This window comes from Macadamia integrifolia, unplaced genomic scaffold (genome assembly GCF_013358625.1).
Source record: "Macadamia integrifolia cultivar HAES 741 unplaced genomic scaffold, SCU_Mint_v3 scaffold2425, whole genome shotgun sequence".
In the NCBI taxonomy this organism is placed as follows: Eukaryota; Viridiplantae; Streptophyta; class Magnoliopsida; order Proteales; family Proteaceae; genus Macadamia; species Macadamia integrifolia.
In genome coordinates, this window is record NW_024868709.1 from 42426 (window position 1) to 65112 (window position 22687).

General features: G+C 41.5%; 1 protein-coding gene across 1 annotated transcript; it reads left to right on the forward strand.

Moving 5' to 3' along the window:
* The first annotated feature begins 271 nt into the window (after positions 1-271).
* LOC122066511 lies at positions 272-22462 on the forward strand. The gene is made up of 2 exons (XM_042630325.1): positions 272-417; positions 22076-22462. Exons 1-2 carry the CDS (start codon positions 368-370, stop codon positions 22308-22310), a joined length of 285 nt encoding a protein of 94 aa, XP_042486259.1. The 5' UTR covers positions 272-367; the 3' UTR covers positions 22311-22462.
* The last annotated feature ends 225 nt before the right edge of the window (positions 22463-22687 follow it).

A 22687-nucleotide genomic window follows, 5' to 3' on the forward strand; every position in this document is an offset into this window, starting at 1 on the left:
AACCCGGACATATAAACGTGTCGATTCGATCAGACACCTGACGGACTAGCTACTTGCACTGTGAACGCCCATTTCATAAACGTGTCGGGCTTGAAATGTTTATTAATTAGGCCGGTCCAAATCAGGCTGTGAACATGTCGGGCTCGGTCAGGCCTACTTGTGCGGGCTTAGAAATGACATCCCTAAATCCAGACATATTGTTGTTGTTGGAATTTAGTAAATTGGTTCATCAAATTTGGGTTCGGTTCTGGATTCGGATAATGAACCGACCCGGCGGTAACAGCCCATCTCTTTAGTGTGAAGCCTGACGGAAACCCCATATGTACAGAGGGGTAGAGGGAAGAAGGGACTCGATTTCGCTAGGGAAATGGCCGGCCAAGAGCCTGTGAAGCAGCTTGAAGACTGCTCTGTTTCGAAGTGAGTGGTTCTTATAAGCTCTAAATTCAATCACTCTGTTCTTTATCATGTTCTATGTTTGTGTTGCATAATTCATCATTCCAAGTTAATTTGTTCTGCAATTTTGGCAATCCCATTATTTTGCCTTGTTGGAGTTAGTTTGATTTGCTTTCGGATGGATTAGATATATGGTTGAAGTGTTAAAGTTGGTAAGACCAATTCCTCAAATTTCGTTTGATTTGAATTAGTTCTGTAGTCTTTAGTTCCGCAATCCAGAAGTTCCCTTTTGGTTTAAATGGAAGAATTTTCCAAAATCAGGATATTCAGTATCTGTAAACGATTTGAGGTCGAAATTATAGATTGAAGTGAGAGGACTTAACAATTTTAAGATCGTTTCTTTTCTCCTTCCAACGATGCTACTTAACAATTTCGCGATTTTTTCTTTTCTCGTTCCAACAATGCTATTTCCTGAGGCCACTATATCCTATCTTGATGATTGAAACTTTAATAATTTGGGTTGCATGCTGATTGGTGAGACTCGTTAGTTTTCTGTGCTCAACCTGTTAGATTCAGCTGATCATCAAGCTGTAGGCTTCTTTGGAGTTGATTCTTTTTAATATTTTACGTATCCTATTTTTCTGATAAACGAGCCTGTTTTCCATCCTAACATCTACTGTGAAACCCCCAGGAAAATATATCCGTTCGTTTTTTGACTTGGCACTAGCTGAACCTCCTTTTTTCTTCAATTTTGTTTCTGTAAAATCCCATAAGCCCATTTTCTTTAATTGCATGGGCAGATGAACCTTTGCCCTCTTTTTCTTATGTAGCACTTTATTGCAAATCAAAGAAAAACAGTACAGAAAGCCTCAAAAGGAGTAACTGCCATCGATAGTATAAGACAACAACAAAGAAAGACATACAAGAATAGAAAGGTGGCATCACAAGGAATGCTGTCCTTATAACATATCCTTGCACCACTCCCTGTTTTCCAAGATCATCAGCCATCTCATAACTGTCCTAGGTTTCCATTGGAATGTACACTCCAAACCAGAAACAATATGCTTAATTGACCAATTAGATGGACAAACCACCAAGGCTCATCTGAAGGGTCATATATCCAAGTGTTCACATCTCTACAATCTCCTTCCAGTCCTACCCTGTTATAACCTTTCCAAAGGACAAAATTCAACCACTTTCAAGGATACAACGAGGCATGAATGGAATTTCCTTCCCTAATAGCCCTAATAGGGCATGAACTTAACTGAACGTCTGAACCACAAAATATTCTAATATAGCCACCCACACCAAATGGACACATGGAGAACAACCACCAAAGTAAAGCTTTATTCCACCATCTGGTGGTGTTTGACAATTAGTAGCTATTTTGTCCTGCCTAGCTCTCAATAAGATTAGGGGTTTCCAATCCAGAAATAGGATCTCTTTGGAACATCTTTGACAATATTTTCTACCTCAGCCCAATGAAAAACCTTGATCTTTATTTTTCCAATCATTGGTCTAGCTTAGCAAAGTTGTCTCAAAAAAGTTTTGCATTCCATTCCCTGCTATGAGTATACCTTTTCCAAAATATGACATTATCTAAAATAGGAAGCCGCATTGTTCATGTTTAGGTCCATTTATGGGTTCATGAGTCTTACTTCATTCTCCATTTCTTTTGCAGTTTCTAAATTTCACAACCCATGCAACTGGTGTTGCACTCTAGGCAATGCCGCTGATTCTCCTTTTAGAGCCCCAGAATATATCCTCAAAAATAGTTATTGATGCTCTTATTTGTGGTATATTCTTTTTTGGATTCTCAATTTGGAGCTTGGTTCTCTACTCTCCAGGGTTTTCCCAATATGAGGAAAAAGAGAATACAGAAAAAAGAAGAGGAAGAAATGAGAAGAAAGAAAAAGAAATCAATCAGTTTTAAGTCTGTAATTATTTTGCCATGGCTATGGTTGTTTTAGTGCTGATTTGGGAGTTGCCCCAATTCAGGACAAGCTCCGAGAAAGTTATTTGAGGTGGGAATGTGGTATGACCATGTTCAACGGAGGCCTTGGGATGCACCAATAAGGAGGAGAGACTAAATTCAGATGGAAGGAGCTAAAAGAGCTAAGGGCAGGCCTAAACTGACCATAAGAGGGGGCAGTGAAGAAAGACATGAAGAATTTAGGTCTTGACTCTAATATGACCTCAAATAGAGCTGTTTGGAGGGCAAGGATCCATGTAACCTACCCCATTTTAGGTGAGATGTTTTTGAGGTGTTGCTGTGTTCCTTTCTTTTTTACTTTTACTATTATTTTTCCCCCTCATGGATTTATGTAGCCGATGCCATTTAGTTGGGAAAAGGCTGAGACTTAGTTCTTAAATACTTTTCTAGGAATTGGTCGTAGCATAGTTGTCATGGCATCGCCAAGGCGGCGATTTGGCGTCCTGGCAAAAAAAGAAGTTCATGGCAGTGCTACGATTTATGTGACTCACGAATGGCGGTCGCCATTGGCTGATAGGCGTTGTTATGCCACTGCCATGGACGCCAGGTCAAGCCTGATTCACTAAGCAATCGATTTTTTGTAAAATGCAGGGTGATTTTGATAGGGCTATATTGATTTTTGATAATTTGATGTTGCTTAATGTTGGTTTTATATGTTATAGAGTATGTATTGTAGGCTTGTAGCATGCTAAATAACTTTAAAAAATAGGGAAAATAGAAAAGTAGCATACTAAATAACTTTTGAAAATAGGGAAAATAAAAAATGACACATGGACGATTTGACTGCCATGGCAATGCCATAATAGGCGATTCATCGCCAAATCGATTAGCCACCCCTCCACCGCCTTGGATCGATTTGACGCCGTGACAACTATGGGTCGTAGGATAAGACACATCTGATTCTTTTTCATTTGTTTATTTTTATTTCTTATAGTTGTTTAGAGGGCAGGCCTTGGTGCAACAGTAAGGTTGCTCCATTGTGACCAAGTGGTCACAGGTTCGAGTAAGGAAACAACCTCTCTATGAAGCTGGGGTAAGGCTATATTTACATTATGACCATCCCTAGACCCCGCAGTGGCGGGATCCTCGTGCACTAGGTATGTCCTTTTTATTATTTTTCTCTTTGCTGTTTTTTTATTGCAATTATTTTCTTGAGTGTTTTGCGCATCATTGTTAAATGTAGACTGATCCAACTAGTAAAACCGGTCAACCCATCACATCTTCACTCTAGCATGTTGGTTTGCATGGTGACCAAAAAATTGTATGAAAGCAGGACAAACCAAGTGATTCAGCAATTTTTTATGTGAACTATGTGAGCTAGGGACGTGTACGTTTGAAAAAAAAAAAATTGAATTTGTTTTGAGTTTGTGTATGGTTGCTGCTCGTGTGATGGGAAATGCTAAGTTACATGATAATATGATGTCAATAACTCCCTTCCCTTTTCTTTTCTTTAAGAAGAAGATTGTCACTGTTGCTTTCCATCTCCAAATTTTAGTTGAGGGTGTTCTGGTCATTTAGGATTCTTCTTTCTTTTCTTTCTCTTGAACAGGTGGAAGTTTGGTACAGTTGTAAAAAATAACTAAATGGTTCTTTCGTATGATTGGGGCCGGGGGTTAAATAGTAAATAATGCAAATTCTCAACTATTAAACCTTAGTTCTTCTACCTGTTTTAGATTGAGTTTGACTTTGTATGTATCCCCATATAAAAGAAGAAATTGAGGGTGCCTTTGCTTTGGATTAATGTTTTCAAATCCTTGCATCAGTACCGTAGTCGTCTAGTTGAGAATGATGGATCTCTACAATCAGTGAGAATTTCTTCTGATCTCTTGTCCTGGAGAGATACCCCATCTGCGCACATGTAGTCCTGTTCTATACTAAAATTGTGATGTTTTGTATCATCAAATATATTTCAATATGCAACACGTGCCCCTTTGATTGCTCTTTTACACTGAAACCTTAAATATCTTTCGGGAGAGGAATAATGAAAAATAAATTTAAATGATTCTCTGATTGGGAGTTCAAACTCTTGTTTCAAATTCTCTGCAAAAAGTTGACACCCTGATCTGCAAGGCAATCCTTGTCTCCTTTGGCAAAAAATGTCAAATATGTAACCATGCATAATTGCTGCTTGTAAAGCATAGTTGTCAAGACCTGATGGTTGATTTTGAGTTTCAAAGGAAGTTGAATAGGGAAGGATCAATAAGTTAGATATTCAACCCCCTCCCCCAAACACACATATAGGAGTCAAGGTGCCTAGGTGACCCAAGGCATTGGACGGCCGGCCTTGGCAACCTAGGCACCCCTTACTATTTTTGTTGGGGAAGTGTTTCTTGTGGGGAAGTGACGAGTGTGGCCCCTGCGCAATGGGAGAGCACGCAGAAACATCCGGCAGGGGGTCATTATCGCATTTAATAAGGGGTAGGGCGTTCATTTCGCCCCTGGGTGTCTGGGTGCAGCCCCTATAGTCCCCCATAGAAACCATTTTCCCTTTTTATTTTTATGTATCCATTATATATTATAGCAAGATAAATCTACATGCAGCACATAGTTAGGTTAGCGAAAGAACACCACCAAATGTGAATCCTTTATGCCCACGTATTAGCAATGATGCCATCCAAGACTCTAGGGATCCCTATTACAAGGAAGAGCGAAAGTGATAATCTGTTCCATAAAAAGTGATGTACATCTTCAAACGTGTTGTGTGCCTCGTGCCACTGACAGTGGTGCAATATAGTCTACAAAGTACCTCATACATAGCTTGTAAGAACCCAACAACTCAAGTCATGCATCGATTCTCCTTGATTGAATGACTTTTCTATTGAACAGAAGATTCTTAGGGTACAATTGTGCTCTTCTAGAAGCAAGGTGAAACCAACAAGTCACCTGCTTAGGCAACCAAGCCATCCGAGGTGCCTAGACGCCTAGGCAATGCCTTGACAACTATGGGGCGTACCTAGTGCACGAGGCTCCTGCCATTGCGCGGTATGAGGAGGTTCATAATGTATGATGTATGCCATTTGGAAAACGTAGGTCCCACTTGCAACTCAATTTGGAAAGAAAGAAATGAATACTTCTTTGAAGCAAAATGAAATGATCCTACGGTAGTTATTGTGGAAGTACAACAACTCAACCATGAACTTCTAGAAGTTATGTGAAATAAAAAGGTCTTCTTCACAACAAAAGCAGAAGAAGAACCTATGGAGGCTTTTACCAAAATAAAACCCTAGGAGGCACAATATATGTGGACATTCATTGGATCTAGGTTAGAACTTGTATAGTCTCCTTACATATTGCATTGGGAGTTCTTCTAAATTCAGAAACTAGTAAAGAAGCAGAACACCAAAAGACAAATAGGTTTATTGGCTCACAATGTCTTTTACTAGGGGTTCCAGCCTTCCAAAAGGTTGAGGGATTGACTCTCTTGTCTTCTCTGGGTGCATCAAGGTGCTGTCCTTGCTCCCCTCTCCACGGCTGTAGTTGTCAATGTGTTGCCTAGGCATCCAGGCACCTTGGTTGTCACACCATGTTCCATACAAAACCGGACCGGTGACCGAGTTAACACTTGTTAACCCAAAACCTGTCAGGATCATCTGATACAGTAACCATAGCACAACATACACACACTAAGTCGAACAAATCTTGTAATTCAGTGGAAGTCTTACATGTACATACCTGTAAATACCCCAATACTCTTGATACCCAAATTGTATTACATAATGCATTTACATTTGGGCCCGTAAGCGTGATATATACACAAGAAATACAATTTAAACATCCAAAACACAAAAGGGGTAACGTTTCCAAAATAATAAAAAAAAATCCCTTTATGGTATCGATGTTGCTGGCTTGCAACATAGCTATCGCACGGGCACTCTGCCCCGTGCCCGAGATCTTCTGAGACCCACCAGTCCTCTATTGGAAATTCCACGGTGGATCCCGACTCTAGCTCTTCAGCCGAATAACCTGCAAGATCATCTAAAAAGTGGTGCACACGTGGGATGAACTCACTAGCCTAGTAAGTGAAAAGAAAGACCAAACAAGTATGCGCAATATAAATGAACCTATATGCGTGCATATGCAGTTCATTTTATTATCTTAGTCTACCTAGACAACAATTCTAAGTCATAGGTCATGTGCTACTCGCAACCACAGTGAGCGTATGCTCCGGGTACGAGCCGCAAACCCCATACCGTGATACGCTCATAGGGCTGCCGGAGAAGGCCAGCCGTTGTTACCGGAAAAGTAAACTGTCGACCCACGGTGACATTAAAGTAAAATGCTGGCCCACAACGACATTAAAGTAAATTGCCGACCCACGACGACATTAAATTAAAAGCAGTATGATTGACCCGCTTGTTATATCACCAAAGTTACCAACAATCCTAATATACCCAACACCTAAACCCCTGCTGGGAAGGGTCATAGCATAAGGATATGTCATTCCTAACCGTATGCTACTATATGAGATAGTACGACTGCATAGTGCCACCACATCCCAATCCACGTGCCGCCAATACATTCGTGTCCAAGCCAACTACGGCATCTAGTCTAGCAAAGCATCGGATTCAATAATTTATAGTCATCCATCTCATATCACAAGGCAAGAATAGGCATTTAACAATTTAAGATATCAGCATATCAAGTCATAAATAAATTTCATAATGCACACATCAATGCATGCAATGGCACACATGGATGACTAGTCTACACAATAATAATATGATGACATGGTTAGCCTACAACCAGAATGACATGATGCAATGTCCTCTTCCCACTTACCTAATTGGGTACAACGATCACCTCCGGGACGAGGAAGATCCGGCTCGCGATGACGTAAGTTTCTAGTACAACCTATCATAAATGAAGTCAAATTTAGTATAACTCCATTTTAGGCTCATAACCAATGTGGCGTGATGATCCTAATGTGTTTAGAATCATTAGAGTAGGTTACTTGACAAATTTGGGTCCAATTAGGACCTGAGAAGTCGGATTGGTGGGTCAACTGCGGGCAAGGCACCCACCAGCCCTTGCTCGCCTGTCGATCTAAGGACACTGCCTGGATCAGAGGGCCAGGAGCGGCGGGCCTAGTACCCACTAGTCCTCGCCCACCGGTCGAGCCAGAAGCCCAACCAGGACAGGTGGGCTCCGGATTGGTGGGTCCGACCACTTCCAGGGCACCCACCAATCAGAATCGAGATTTTGTTGTTCACTTCATTTCTTCATCCCACCTTGGGGAAGCCACCACGGGTCGATTTGATTGCATTTTCCACAAATCTAAGGCTCTAAATCATGATTCCAACCTAAATCTAAGGTCGATCCAGAGTCTTAAGCGTGGATCTTACCTCTTCGCTCAGGAACACCCCAAAACCTCAAATCCTTCTCTTTAGCTCAAGAGATCAACAAATGCTTCACAGATCTTGCAAGTCTTCCTCTAAATCTTTCATAAACAACATATAGAACCTTTATAAACCTTAGATTCACATTCTCAAGAGATCATAACAAGATCCAAAGGATTGCTACCAAAATCGAAGGGTTTCACTTAGGGTTTCATAAGGGTTCGAGGAATATGGACTTTACTCACCTCAAATCGTAGATCTTGAGATGAGGATCGTTAATCCTGCGTCGAAATCGAAGGATTCAACCTCGGCGACACATAACGAGCATTTCCTTCCCCATGTTCTTCTTCCTTCCTCTCTCCTCTTTCTTCTTTTTTTCTCTCTTCTTTACTTTTCTCACCCACCGTATAAAACAATAAATGAGGTGAGGGAAAGGTAATAAATGCTATTCATAGTGAGGTCAAAATATCTAAAGACTAGAGTGGTAGATCACACTGGTGGGTCTGACCCACCTATGACCACCCACCAGTCCATCAGAATTTAGCCTAAACATTGGAATTTCGTTTTCACGTATTTCACTCCCAGTAATTGATTAATAAGCGTACTTGACATAAAATATGGCTATGTACATTTATTGTGCTTACATGGCCCCGTGATACTTGCAAGTGCACGGCTTGGGCGCGCAAACTTCATTAGGCACGGATTCCGACTCATCTGGCCAACCTGAGTTCAGAGTCACCCTTGCCATCATGTTCTATAAGGCACCTGCCTCGGCTCGCTCGGGTCCAGGTCCTGCAAGACCAAACCGGACTAACCTGGTAATTAGACCGGGTTTAGAATGTAGGGTATCACATTTACCCCATTTTTTTAAAATTTCGTCTTTGAAATTGTAGTACCTTGTTGTCCGAATAAATGAGGATACTTGGCTTGGATGTCATCTTCTTTTTCCCAAGATGCTTCCTTAAGCGAATGATTGGCCCATCAAACTTTCACAAAGGCGATGGAGCGATTGCGAAGAGTCTTTATCTTTCGGTCTAAGATTTCAGTTGGCTGCTCTTCATAGGTTATATCAGCTTCTAAATATTCAGGTTCTACAGGCAGCACATGTGATGGATCATGGATGTACCGCTTCAGCATAGACATGTGGAACACATTGTGAAGATAGCTGAGAAAAGGTGGAAGAGCCAACATATACGCTACGAAGCCAACTCGAGCCAAGACTTCAAATGGGCCAATATACCTCGGACTTAGCTTGCCCTTCCTGTGGAATCTATGCAACCCTTTGGTAGGAGAGATTTTGAGAAATACTTTCTCCCCCTATTGGAATTCAATGTCCTTCCTACGATTGTCTGCATAGCTCTTTTGACGTGATCCTTTCCCGAATGACGTCGACCTTGTCACACGTCATCTGTATCATTTCTGGTCCAAGCATCCGTCGTTCACCTACTTCGTCCCAATATAGGGGCATTTTGCACTTTCTGCCATATAATGCCTCATACGGAGCCATCCCAATTGTGGTTTGATAGCTATTATTATAGGTAAACTCCATAAAATGTATGTTTTCTTCCCAACTGCCAATCATTTTCATTGCAGTGGCCCTAAGCATTTCTTTCAGTATTTGTATGGTTCGTTTTTGATTGCCCATCGGTCTGTGGATAGAAAGCAGTACTCAGATTCACTTGTGTCCCTAAAGCTTGCTGGAGACTCTTCTAGAATCTAGATGTGAATCTCGGGTCTCTATCTGACACAATGCTTACCGGTACTCCATGTAAACAGACTATGTTATCCATATAAAGTTGGGCTAATTTGTTCATGGAGTAATTGGTCTTGATTGGGATAAAATGAGCGGTCTTGGTAAGCATGTGAACTACCACCCAAATTGCATCCATTCCCTTAGGTGTACGGGGTAGCCCTGTGACAAAATCCATGGTGATCCTGTCCCATTTCCACTCTGGTACGGGGAGTGGCTGCAAAGTGCCATATGGTCAATGCCTTTTTTCCTTGACCTTCTGACACACGAGACATTATGCTACATAAAAGGCAATAGTGGTCTTTATTGCTGGCCACTTATAGCTTTGTTTAACATCTCTATACATCTTTGTTCTTCCAGGATGAAGTGAGTATTCAGAACTGTGTGCTTCCTTCACAATCTTGTCCTATATCTCCATGTCATAGGGTACACACAACCTTTCCCGAAATAGTACTGCCCCGTCATTGGCTATTGTGAAGTCAGGGTCATTCATTGTCTGCTCATGAATTTTCAGCCTTGATCCTTTGCAGCTCCGGATCCAAAGCTTGTTTCGCTATCACCTCTTATCTTACAGATGGATGTACCTATAAGGCTGTCAAGGATATAGTCAAATGCTTAACATCATCTGGCTGATGTTCAAGCTCCAAGGTTGCTCTTTCGTATAGAAGGATTTCATCTATCAACATCGCCTCTTGTATAAGTTGTGGACTGACAGCTAAGTACGAGAGTGAAACTGTTTGAGCCTTTCGACTTAGAGCATCGACCACCACATTAGCCTTGCCTGGGTGATACTGAATATCATAATCATAATCCTTCATTAGCTCAAGCCATCTCCTCTGCCTCATATTTAAATCCCGTTGGGTGAAGAAGTACTTAAGGCTTTTGTGATCACTGTAGATCTCGCACTTCTCCCCATACAGATAATGACGCTAGATCTTCAAAGCAAATATGATTGCTGCCAGTTCTAAATCATGAGTGGGGTAGTTCTTCTCGTACTCCTTGAGTTGCCTAGATGCATATGCTACCACCTTGCCTTGTTGTATGAGAATACAACCCAATCCTATTTTGGATGCATCGGTATAGACTGTCATCCCACCTGTACCATTTGGGATGGTTAATACAGGAGCTGACACTAATCGTTTCTTCAACTCCTGGAAGCTGCTTTCACACTCTTTTGACCATTCAAACTTTATACCTTTCTTGGTCAACTTAGTTATTGGCGCCGAAATTCGAGAAATTTTTTCAATAAAGCGCCGATAGTAGCCTGCCAAACCTAAGAAGTTTCTGATATCTGTTACACTCTTGGGTGCTTCCCACTCTACTACAACTTTTACTTTATCTGGGTCCACCTCGATCCCATTCTCAGACACCACGTGTCCTAGGAATCCTACTTGCTTGAGCAAAAATTCGCATTTTCTGAATTTGGCATACAATTGCTGTTCTTTTAATATCTGTAACACCATTCTCAGGTGTTTTGCGTGTTCTTTTTCCGACTTCGAGTAAATCAAGATGTCAATGAAAACGATGACCCACTTATCGAGGACATTGTGAAATACCCGATTCATTAAATCCATAAAAGCAGCCGGTGCATTGGTTAGCTCAAAAGATAGCATTAAAAATTCATAATGACCATATTGGGTTCTAAAAACTGTCTTTGGTATATCACTGCTCTTTATTTTGAGTTGGTAATAACTCGATCTGAAATCAATCTTTGAAAACACTCTAGCACCTTGTAGTTGATCAAATAGGTAGTCGATGCGTGGCAACGGATACCGGTTCTTAATGGTTAACTTGTTCAGTTCTCGGTAACTGATACACATACGTAGACTACCATCATTTTTCTTAACAAATAGGACTGGTGCACCCCAATGTGAGACACTTGGGTAAACCCCTTTTTCAACAAATCTTGCAACTGTGCCTGTAGCTTTTTTAATTCGGCTGGTGCCATTCTTTATGGAGCTTTAGACACTGGGGCAGTTCCAGGAATCAGATCAATGGCAAACTCTAGTTCTATGTCTGGCGGAAGCTGAGTTAGATCATCTGGGAAAACATCAGGGAACTCCTTGACTACTTCTAATTCCTTCAGTGGCGTAACCTTCGCATCCACATCTAGTACTGATGCAAGGTAGCCTTGACATCCGTCTTCTAATAATTTCACCGTCTGCAATGCAGAGATGATAGTCTTTTTGGGTCTCTTTGACCTTTCTGCTTGATAAACAAGCTCTACCCCTTCATCATCCTTCATCTTAACTTGTTTCTCAGCACACATCACATTTGCTCGATGAGCCGACAACCAATCCATACCCAGAATGACATCAAAATTCTGTATGTTGAATTTGATAAGCTGGACATCCAGTTTCTTCCCATTAATCTCAACTGAACACGGCCCACAGATTTCTTTCAATTGTTCCACCGTGCCTGTAGGTGTGCTAACCACTAACTTGCATTCTAAGGTCTTAGTTGGCACATCAAGCTTCTTAGCAAATCTCTTAGACACAAATGAATGCGAAGCTCCAGAATCGAACAAGACATATGCAGGTATACTAGATACAGTTAAGACACCTAGCATTGTATTGCATATAAGTATAACAAGTTACTCAAATTTTAATCACAAGATCTTTTAATTAAAGTGTATTTGCTACTATTTCTGTACTGGCTTCAGCCTCTTTAGCTGTTAGGGCATACATCCTTCCCTGAGGCTGGTTTCCCCGATTCAATGAATGTCTATGAACAGGGGGCTGAATAGATGGGGCCGCTGCTGGGTACCGGTAATCCTTGGCGAATTGCTTGTAAAAATGACAATTAAAACATCGGTTTGGCAATGACTGAACTGGAGCAGGAGCTCTCTATACTGATCCTGGTGCAACTGAAGGACGAGGGGGTCTTGAGGCCGTAGGCACCACACTAGTGTTAGGATGGGAAGATGTAGTGCCCGGTCCACTAGTCGGTCAGGAAGGATAACTCAATGGCCTGTAAGGCTGCCTATAGGTAGGACCATGGGAATTTGATCCACAAAAGCTCTTACTCGGGCTACCCGAATCAGGATATGAGTTTGCCCTCTTCCATAATCCTGGAGTAAGGGATGGCTCTCTATTCTGCCTATCTTCCATTGTCTTAGCTTTTTGCACAATCTGTGCGTATTCAGTTAAATCCGACACGTCCAGTACTGTATCAATGGATGTCTTCAGCCCCTTCAAAATTTTTTGGGCTTTTTCCTCAGCCGTCCTCATATGGCGAGGAGAAAAATAGTTTTGCCTCCAGAACAGTTTTGCCTCCTTGAGTTAGTGCCATAAGTTCCTCCTCCTTATGGTCTCTAAAGCTTTTGGGATAGTAATTTGACAAGAAAAATTCCTTGAATTGTTCCTAAGTAGGCTCTGGGTGAGTTACCATCAATATAGGCTTGGAAGCTTTCCACCAAGAATCAGCTTCATTTTAAGTTGCAACCCAGCACAAAGAAGCTTCTGTGTCTCTGTGCACTCTACAATATTAAATACTTTCTCCAACTCTTGGATCCACTGATCCGGTTCCAACGGGTCATTACCCACCATGGTGAAGATGGGTGGCATATACTTCTTAAAAGATTCCACCACCTTTGCTGTAGTAGTGGCTGGTGGATAGTACGGATAGGGTGGAGGCATCATAAATGGCGGAGTGCCATATGGTGGAACCGGAGGGGTACCTCCTAGTTGATCTTGAGGTGTAACCTCAGACGGTGTTGCTCCAAGTTGTACTCCTAACACCTGACCGCATTGGAGGGTCTTGTGGAGTAACTCCTCTAGGAGGTTGACCCTTTAGAGTAGGGTTCATATATTGCTGCATAGCAGCCATGAATGTTTGTTGCTGCTGAAGCAACTGCTGCTGGAAAGCCCCTTGCGACTGTTGTACAAGGGTCACCACATCACCAGGAGTGATGCCATGTGGGGGACCCGGGATTTCGTTCACGGGTGAGTTACCCTGAACATGTTCCGGATCATGATCCACTTGTGGTGGTGGATGTGAGGATTGCCCCAAGGGTCGAGGACCATGGGAAATAGATGGTCGACCATGAGAGCTACCACGGGCACGACCACCGGATCTGGTGCGTACCATGGTGTTCTGTACCTGGATTATTCCAAAATGTAAGCATTGATTGAGTGCTACAACATTTGTATATATATTCACAATCAAATGCATTTTATATCACATGTTACATTGATACATCACACCACATAACCAAACACACCCCTACTTAACTACTAATGCATAGTTGGGTTTCCCAACAATGACTAACTACGTAGTGAAACACCCTTATTGGTGTTTAATTGGGGCCCACTAAGCAAGAGACATAAAAGACTCAGACCCAAGCCACGAGGACCTTGTTCGTTACTTCTGCTGTAACCTGGAGGCTTCCTTTAGGGATAGGCAGTACTCTCTCACCAGTCTAGTGAAGGGAGTAGACATTGTTCTGAGGGTGGATTTGTTGGCTGCCATCTTAGGTATATCAGCTGAAGGTGCCTATTTTTATAACCCTCCAAGGATAAAGGCTGTGGGTCCGGGTTTGAGTGTGAAGATGCAGGAGGTCATCTTTGAGACCATATGTGGACATAAGGTGTGTCCATTGTCTGAGACTGCCTATAATGCAGCCGCCCGAGTTTTCGCATGCTCGGCTCAGTTCAGCCTGCTTCCCAGAGCAGGTCACAGGAACCAGGTAAGCTTTATGACAGCTTACCTTGCATACTGCCTCTCTATGGCCCTGGAAGTGGGGGCTTCCCACCTTTGCCTCCCCTATGTCATGATGAAGACGATGGAGTACCACACTGCTCACCCCAATGACTCCGGCTTTCCCTATTGTAGGTCACTTACCAAGGTGTTTGAGTATTTCCAGGTGGATTTGTTAGGTGAGGAAGGGAAATACCCAGGGGATAAGTTTACTAAGGAAAATCTGAAGAGGATGGGGTTGCCAGTGCCAATGGGGGCACCACAGGGAGCAAATGAGCCTGAGCCAGAGTATATGGAGGCAGAGTATGTGAGTGAGGAGGATGATGATTATTGCCCTTATCCAGACGAGGAGATAGATGACGATGAGATCTTCGAGGAGGAGCCCTTAGAGACTAGGGTTGCTGATCCACAATTTACAGCTCCACCATCTGTAGGTGGGGCTTTTGATTTTCAGAAGTTGATGGACAGTATTGGAGCCCTGAAGGAAGGGCAAGATCGGATTTCTGAGCATATAGAGGAGAGGGTCGACCAATGTTTGGCGGTACAACACCAACTAGGAAGATTAGAGGCCAGTTTCAAGTACGTCACCGAGGACTTGGATAATGTATCTAACGGAATTGTTGCCGACTTCCTCCGTGTGAAGAAAGAAGTCGCCTTAACGAATGCCAGGTTTGACGTTTACGACTATCAATTCAAGTGCTCCTCACGGCCTACAGGCGGGGAAACCTTCATCATGGACCACTATGATGATTGACAGAGTGGCGGCTTCTTCCTCTAGATTTCTTCTTTTCTAGTTGATGATGGTGGTCTATGATACTTGGTGGTTGTATATTTTGATACACTACTATTGTTTGGAACTTGGATAGTATTTTGTGAATGTTTTACTGGTTTCATTATCCTGTTGTGGTTTGGTGGTGACAGTGGCTGTCGCCCTATTTTGTAATTATCTTTGTGTCCGTGGTTTATCAGGTGACTTGTGTAAAAAAAATTTTTGGAAATTCAATATAGTGTCGTTATGTTGCCAAATTTTTTAAGGTAATGGTTTATGGAATAGACCGATTGGTCCTTTGTTAATCTATCTAAGTTCTACTCCCATGCATGCTATGGAATGCAAGTATTTAGACTTTTTCATCTTATTGCAGCTTTTAATCCCTTTAAAGCTTTTATGTTTACCCAACCCCGGGGTTCTATTATAAGACTCTATGGGATCTAACTTATATGTTGTGTTTGGGTAGAGCATCGTGCTCTGATACCACCGATTGTCACACCCCGTTCCATACAGAACCGGACCGGTGACCGAGATAACACCTGTTAACCCAAAACCTGCCAGGATCATCTGATACAGTAACCACAACATAGCATACACACTAAGTCAAGCAAATCCAGTAATTCAGCTGAAGTCTTACATGTACATATCTGTAAATATTCTAATACTCTTGATACCCAAATTGTATTACATAATACATTTACATTTGGGTCTGTAGGCGTGATATATACATAAGAAATACAATTTAAACATCTAAAGCACAAAAGGGGTAACATTTTCAAAATAATAAAAAAGAATCTGTATGATATGAATGTTGCTGACTCGTAACACAGCTATCGCACGGGCACTCTGCCCCGGTGCCCGAGATCTTCAGGGACCCACCAGTCCTCGACTGAAAATTCCACTGTGGGTCCCGACTTTAGCTCTTCAGCCGGATAACCTGTAAGATCATCTAAAAAGTGGTGCCCACGTGGGATGGACTCACTAGCCCAATAAGTGAAAAGAAAGACCAAACAAGTATGCACAATACAAATGAACCTATATGCGTACAGTTCATTTTATTATCTTAGTCCACCTAGGCAACAATTCTAAGTCATAGGTCATGTGCTACTCGTAACCATAGTGTGCGTATGCTCCGGGTATGAGCCGCGAACCCCATCCCACGATACGCCCATAGGGTTGCTGGAGAAGACCAGCCGTTGGTGCCGGAGAAGGCCAGCCATTGGTACCGGAAAAGTAAATTGCCGATCCACAGCGACATTAAAGTAAAATGCTGGCCCACAGCGGCATTAAAGTAAATTGCCGACCCACGGTGTCATTAAATTAAAAGTCCTGATATACCCAACACCTAAACCCCTACTGGGAAGGGTTGTAGCACAGGGATATGTCATTCCTAACCTTATGCTCCTATATGAGATAGTACGACTGCATAGTGTCACCGCATCCCATTCCACGGGTCACCAATGCATTTGTGTTCAAGCCGACTACGGCATCTAGTCTAGCAAAGCATCAGATTCAATAATTTATAGTCATCCATCTCATATCACAAGGCAAGAATGGCATTTAACAATTTAAGATATCAGCATGTCAAGTCAAAAATAAATTTCATAATGCACACATCAATGCATGCAATGGCACACGTGGATGACTAGTCTACACAATAATAATATGATGACATGGCTAGTCTACAACCAGAATGACATGATGCAATGTCCTCTTCCCACTTACCTAATTGGGTACAATGATCACCTCCGGTACGAGGAAGATCCGGCGCGCAATGACGTAAGTTTCTAGTACAACCTATCATAAATGAAGTCAAATTTAGTATAACTCCATTTTAGGCTCATAACCAATGTGGCATGATGATCCCAATGTGTTTAGAATCACTAGAGTAGGTTACCCGACAAATTTGGGTCCAATTGGGACCTAAGAAGTCAGATTGGTGGGTCAACCGGCGAGTAAGGCACCCACCAGTCCTTGCTCGCCTCTTGATCCAGGGACACTGCCTAGACTGGTGGGCCAAGTACCCACCAATCCTTGCCCACCGGTAGGGCCAGAAGCCCAACCAGGACAGGTGGGCTCCGGATTGGTGGGTCCGACCACTTCCAGGACACCCACCAATCAGAACCGAGTTTTTGCTGTTCACTTCATTTCTTCATCCCACCTTGGGGAAACCACCACGAGTTGATTTGACCACATTTTCCACAAATCTAAGGCTCCAAATCATGATTCCAACCTAGATCTAAGGTCGATCCGGAGTCTTAAGCATGGATCTTACTTCTTCGCTCAAGAACACCTCAAAACCTCAAATCCTTCTCTTTAGCTCAAAAGATCAACAAATGCTTTACAGATCTTGCAAGTCTTCCTCTAAATCCTTCATAAACAACATATAGAACATTTATTAAACCTTAGATTCACATTCTCAAGAGATTATAACAAGATCCAAAGGATTGCTACCCAAATCGAAGGGTTTCACTTAGGGTTTCGTAAGGGTTCAAGGAATATGGACTTTACTCACCTCAAATCGTAGATCTCGAGATGAGGATCGTTAATCCGGTGTCGAAATCGAAGGATTCAACCTCGGCGACGCACAACGAGCATTTCCTTCCCCATTTTCTTCCTTCCTCTCTCCTCTTTCTTCTTTTTTTTCTCTCTTCTTTACTTTTCTCACCCATCGTATAAAACAATAAATGATGTGAGGGAAAGGTAATAAATGTTATTTATAGTGGGGTCAAAATATCTAAAGACCAGAGTGGTAGGTCACACTGGTGGGTCCGACCCACCTATGACCACCCACCAGTCGGCTAGAATTTAGTCTAAACATTGAAATTTTCAATGGGGCTCGGCCCCGACACGTATTTCACTCCCGGTAATTAATTAATAAGCATACTTGACATAAAATACGGCTACGTACCTTTATTGTGCGTCCATGGCCTCGTGATACGTGCAAGTGTAGGGCTTGGGCACGCGAACTTCACTAGGCATGGACTCCGACTCATCTAACCAACCCGAGTTCAGAGTCACCCTTGCCATCATGTGCCATAAGGCACCCGCCTCGGCTCGCTCGGGTCCAGGTCCTACAAGACCAAACCGGACCAACCTAGTAATTAGACCGCGTTTAGAAAGTAGGGTATCACATTGGTCGCCTTGCTCGTGGCCATACTCTATCTCCTCTCTCGAAATTTCTGTCATTTGACTCTCACAGCTACCAATTCTTTGATCATCTTATCCATCTTGTCCAAGTGCTGAGATACACTTTCCCCTTCTTGCATCTTGCTTGGAAATAACTGTGGCTGAAGAAACTTCATGACACGTCAGCCCTCAACTAAGGGACTTCTGCCCTGAAAAAAAAAACCTGTCTACTGACGGGATTAAGGGACAAGACGAAATAGATCTTTGGCTTTTGCCCCAAAATTTCCAGATCCAGAGTTGCCGCAGGAGATGGTAGAACTTCAGTCTTCAGACCATTGATGAAGCTTAATAGGACTGGCCATGGTACATCATCAGCAGCCCAGTTGGTCTTCAACTTGGTCATGATTGCAGGTTTACTGAAAATAGAAACAGGGAATAAAGAAAAAAGAGGAAAAGTGATCCGATCAACGGTTCAGATTCTCTATACATGGAATTACAATGGACAAGTGATGAAATTAATTATTTTTGTGCCCTTAGGTCCATTATGTGATATTGTTAGAGGGACTTAAAGCGTTCTTAACTAAACTTGGGAGATATAAGATTGATATTTACCTTAATGTATATATCGGTAAACATCTTTAATTATGAATTGAAGATGTATCAAATATAAATATATATGTAAATATATTATAGTAAGAGATTTGGAATCTATGTAGGGGATCTTATCCTTAAGATTCTATAAAATAAGGGGAGGGGAGGAGAATTGGTTGACCAACACTATTTTGGTACCCTCCTCTCTTCTCTCTGGTGCGTGATACTGCTGTTAAAGTGTGTCGTGTGATATTGTGTAACGTGGGATAGAGTCGTACTGTGTACAGTGGGATAATGGGATAATGAGTTATAGTTTGCTTTTAGTTATTTTATTTACCTTTGTAAATTAGACTTATGCTTGGTTATTACTTTCTATTGTTATTAAACTCTTATTAGGTTTCCTACGATGAGTTGGCTGCTTGATTAATATAAGGGAGAGGCTGATCATGATAGAGGCATTCCATTCCATTCCTATAGTGTTCACCCTCTCTCCTCTTCTCCATCTCCAGCATTCTCTTCTCTTCTTCTTCTTCTTCACAGGTTCTGGTTGTTGAGATCAAGGTTGTCACAAGGTATCAGAGCTATGAAGAAGAAATTTTGTAAAACCCTTGTCAATTCAATATGAAGAAGAACTGGGGTTTCTGCTGTTCGATGGTACCTTACTGTTACTGCTGTGATATACTGCCTACTGTGATATAATGTGGCCGCTGTTGCTGCTTTCTGTGATATATACTTCTACTTGAGTTTCTTAAATCTTCTTCACCATACTCTGTTTTCCAATGGTCATAATAGCCCTGAGGTGAGTGATCTATCTCCCCCTATATTAATCAAGCAACCGTGGGATAGTGTGGTACTGTGTACCACGGGATAATGTTGAGTTATTGTTTGCTTTTAGTTGTTTACCTTTATTATGATTAGACATAAGCTTAGTTATTACTTTCTATTGTAATTAGACTTGGACTCTTAGTAGGCTTCCTACTAAGAGTTGGTTGCTTGATTAATAAAAGGGAGTGGCTGACCACAATATAGGCATTCCATTCCATTCCATTCCTATCGTGTTCACCCTCTCCTTTTCTCCATCTTCATCAATCTCTTCTTTTCTTCCTCTTCATAGGTTTCTGGTTGTTAAGATCAAGTTTTGTCACAACTGCAATTAGGGTTTCCTCATCCCTATTATGCAGCACAATTCTCTCTACTCTTTTGGTTAGTGAGGACAGGATTTCAAGCCTTAGTTGTGTGTGAGTAAAGGAGATTCTCTATGTGTTTGTGCAATCGTTGCCGATAGATGTAGAGGAAGGGCTAAGTTCCCTAGGAGGTTCTACTTTTGTGGTACTCATGGTAAGTGTTTTCCCATTCCAACTTAAATTTAATTTTTTGTTTACACCTTATACCCACATTAGGTCCGATCATAGAATCTAACGGGACTAAATTAAATTTAATTTTTGTGTTCAATCAACTCTTCAATTAGTTTAAAAGAAAAAAAAAACCATTCGATTTAGAAATGCCCATCAAGATCTAGCTGAAGAAAAAGAGAAATGTAGAAAACCTTAACCATTGATTGGCTGTTCCATTGTTGAGTCTGCGACTTATCTCATACACTGCATCCCACTGCTGAGAGATCTGATTTGCTGCATCGGTGGTGTTTCATCTTGGCGGAGAACGAGGAGTCATTGCTGTTGACATGAGATTCGATGTGAAGCGAAACCTTGATTAACTTCTCTCATCCTTTGCATATTTGTATTTTGTAATTATCTTATTAATTGAAACACCCCTCTTTTATACATATTTATTTATAACTCCCCTGAAAAATCACCTATGAAACTTAGTCATCTAAAAGAGGGGGCCGGGGGGGGGGGGGGACTGTCTGAATATAATAATCCAAACCTGACCCAAATTGCAAACCAGAGATTAATCCTTAATCCTAACCTGGATTTCAGACAGGTAATCTATGTATGGACCTGGTTTTAAAGAGTTGGACAAAATCTGTCAGATGGGTTGGTCAAATTTTTTCCACCCCTTAGTCAAATAGTTTCTGGTTCTGGGGCTTAGTGATAGATGCTATGGACTAATACCAATTTTTTCACTGAGGCTTCATTTTTTTGTCCCAAAGCAGCTGCAAAATTTGAGCAAGTATATTTGTTATGTAATAAAATGTGAATTTGAAGGCATTTTGCTGGACTTAAGATCAATCATTGATTTGTGAACTCATGTGATCCTCTCTAAAACCTCCTAAAAAATGGATGCTGCAATTTCTTACTGTATTTGATTATGATTTGGTCAAGAATCTCTCAGAAAGTAAAGAAAGGTTGACGAGCCCTATCACCAGTTAATGTTCTACCTAATCACACTGTTTTCCTGCAACACCAAAGCATTTGTTGAAAAAACCTTTTTCACGTACAGTTTCTCAACAATAGAACAACAACTAAGGGAACTAAATAGACTGCCAAAAAAGAAGAAAAAAAGACTCTGCAAGTCCATTCCTGACATGTTACTAAATTAGCAAGGGTGACCTCTCTTGATTCACTGTACTAGTTCAAACCTGGCCTGTAAAATAAATACTCTGTTACTTGTTTGGCCTGTTAGCTCTATTAATTAATGGGATGGGCTTGGCATGGGTCCCAGACTAGGTGGGCTGGTATTATATACCCCCTTATGGTCCAACCCCTAACCTGTCTGACCCAGTCTGCCTAATTGCAGGTTTGACCGGGTCCTTTTTATTTTGATTCAAAGGGTTTATTTTGGTAAAAATTAAGTAATTTATTACTTATTTCATATTTTAATTTTTTCAGGGGCCACCACCCTAAGGATCTGTAATTATATGTAGATGCATGGATCTTTCTTTCTCTCTCTCTCTCTCTCTCTCGCTCTCATTTTGTAGCATGGTGAGTTTTCGTTTTCTTCATTGTTTTCATTGTACAGTGCGCTTCAGCTGTTTGTGTGGGGCTTATCCTTTCTCATGTTAAATGCAATTGTCTTTATAGTTTATAGATGACAAGTGATACAACCTAATTCTTTCTAGTTCTTTTTTATATCTAGGAAGATGGAGTTAGGAGTATTATGTGGCTGGTAGTGTCAGTCTGGCTCTAGTAAATTTGCTTAGTAATAATTATTATTATTATTATTTTTTGGGAAGAGGATTAGTATTGCTGAATACTCCTAATGGGTGTCAGGGAAATTGTGTTAGTTCCTCCAAGTCATTGTATAGTCACTGAAGAGATGGTAGTACCATTGAATGTTCTGACTTAATTTACTTTGCTGCAGTGGTGCTTTGTTTAATGTTGAATGGAAAGCTCTACTGACCTGTTCATTTCTTGGCATGATATCTCACTATCAAATAAAATCCTGAGAGATTAGTATGATCATATCAGTACTTTGAATACAGTGGTTTAACACACTGGTTTGTGGGTTATCTGCAGTGCACTGGGAACATGGGTATTCTCTGTGGCTGGGGCATTGCTTGCAATTCCAGTAGGGATACGACGGAAGTCTCTGGCACCCCTGGTATTTTTTGGCACAACTGGTACCATGCTTGATATTATCATGGGAATCAGCCAATGTGAAAGGGAACATGCAGAACGCCAAATGAAGCTTCTGGAAGCTGAAAATGTTGCAACTGAAGGTTCTTTAGTACAGTCAGTGAGTGAGTCATGATAAGTTTGGTCTCTTACATTCCGTGTTCTAGTGTGACTGCTCTGGTTAACTTCCTTGCCATGTGTATCTAAGTTTGTGAATTAACTTTGTTCAACTAGTTCTACTCAGATTACTTAGTGCTTTAAAATCTCCCCTTTCGATTTTTATGGTCATGCCATGATTGGATTTTTGAGTTTTTAAACATTCTTATCACCCAAGGTTCTGTCTAGCGGATATCCATCCAACTGCCTAAGATGCTTTTCTATCTTCAGCTGCAATGGTATGAGCTACCCTATTTTCTGTTCTGAGAATATATCAAATAAATATTATAGTCCAAGACAGAACATTGTATTGTCTTGTACGATTGAAAAAACAACTATGGCCATCATGTACATTCT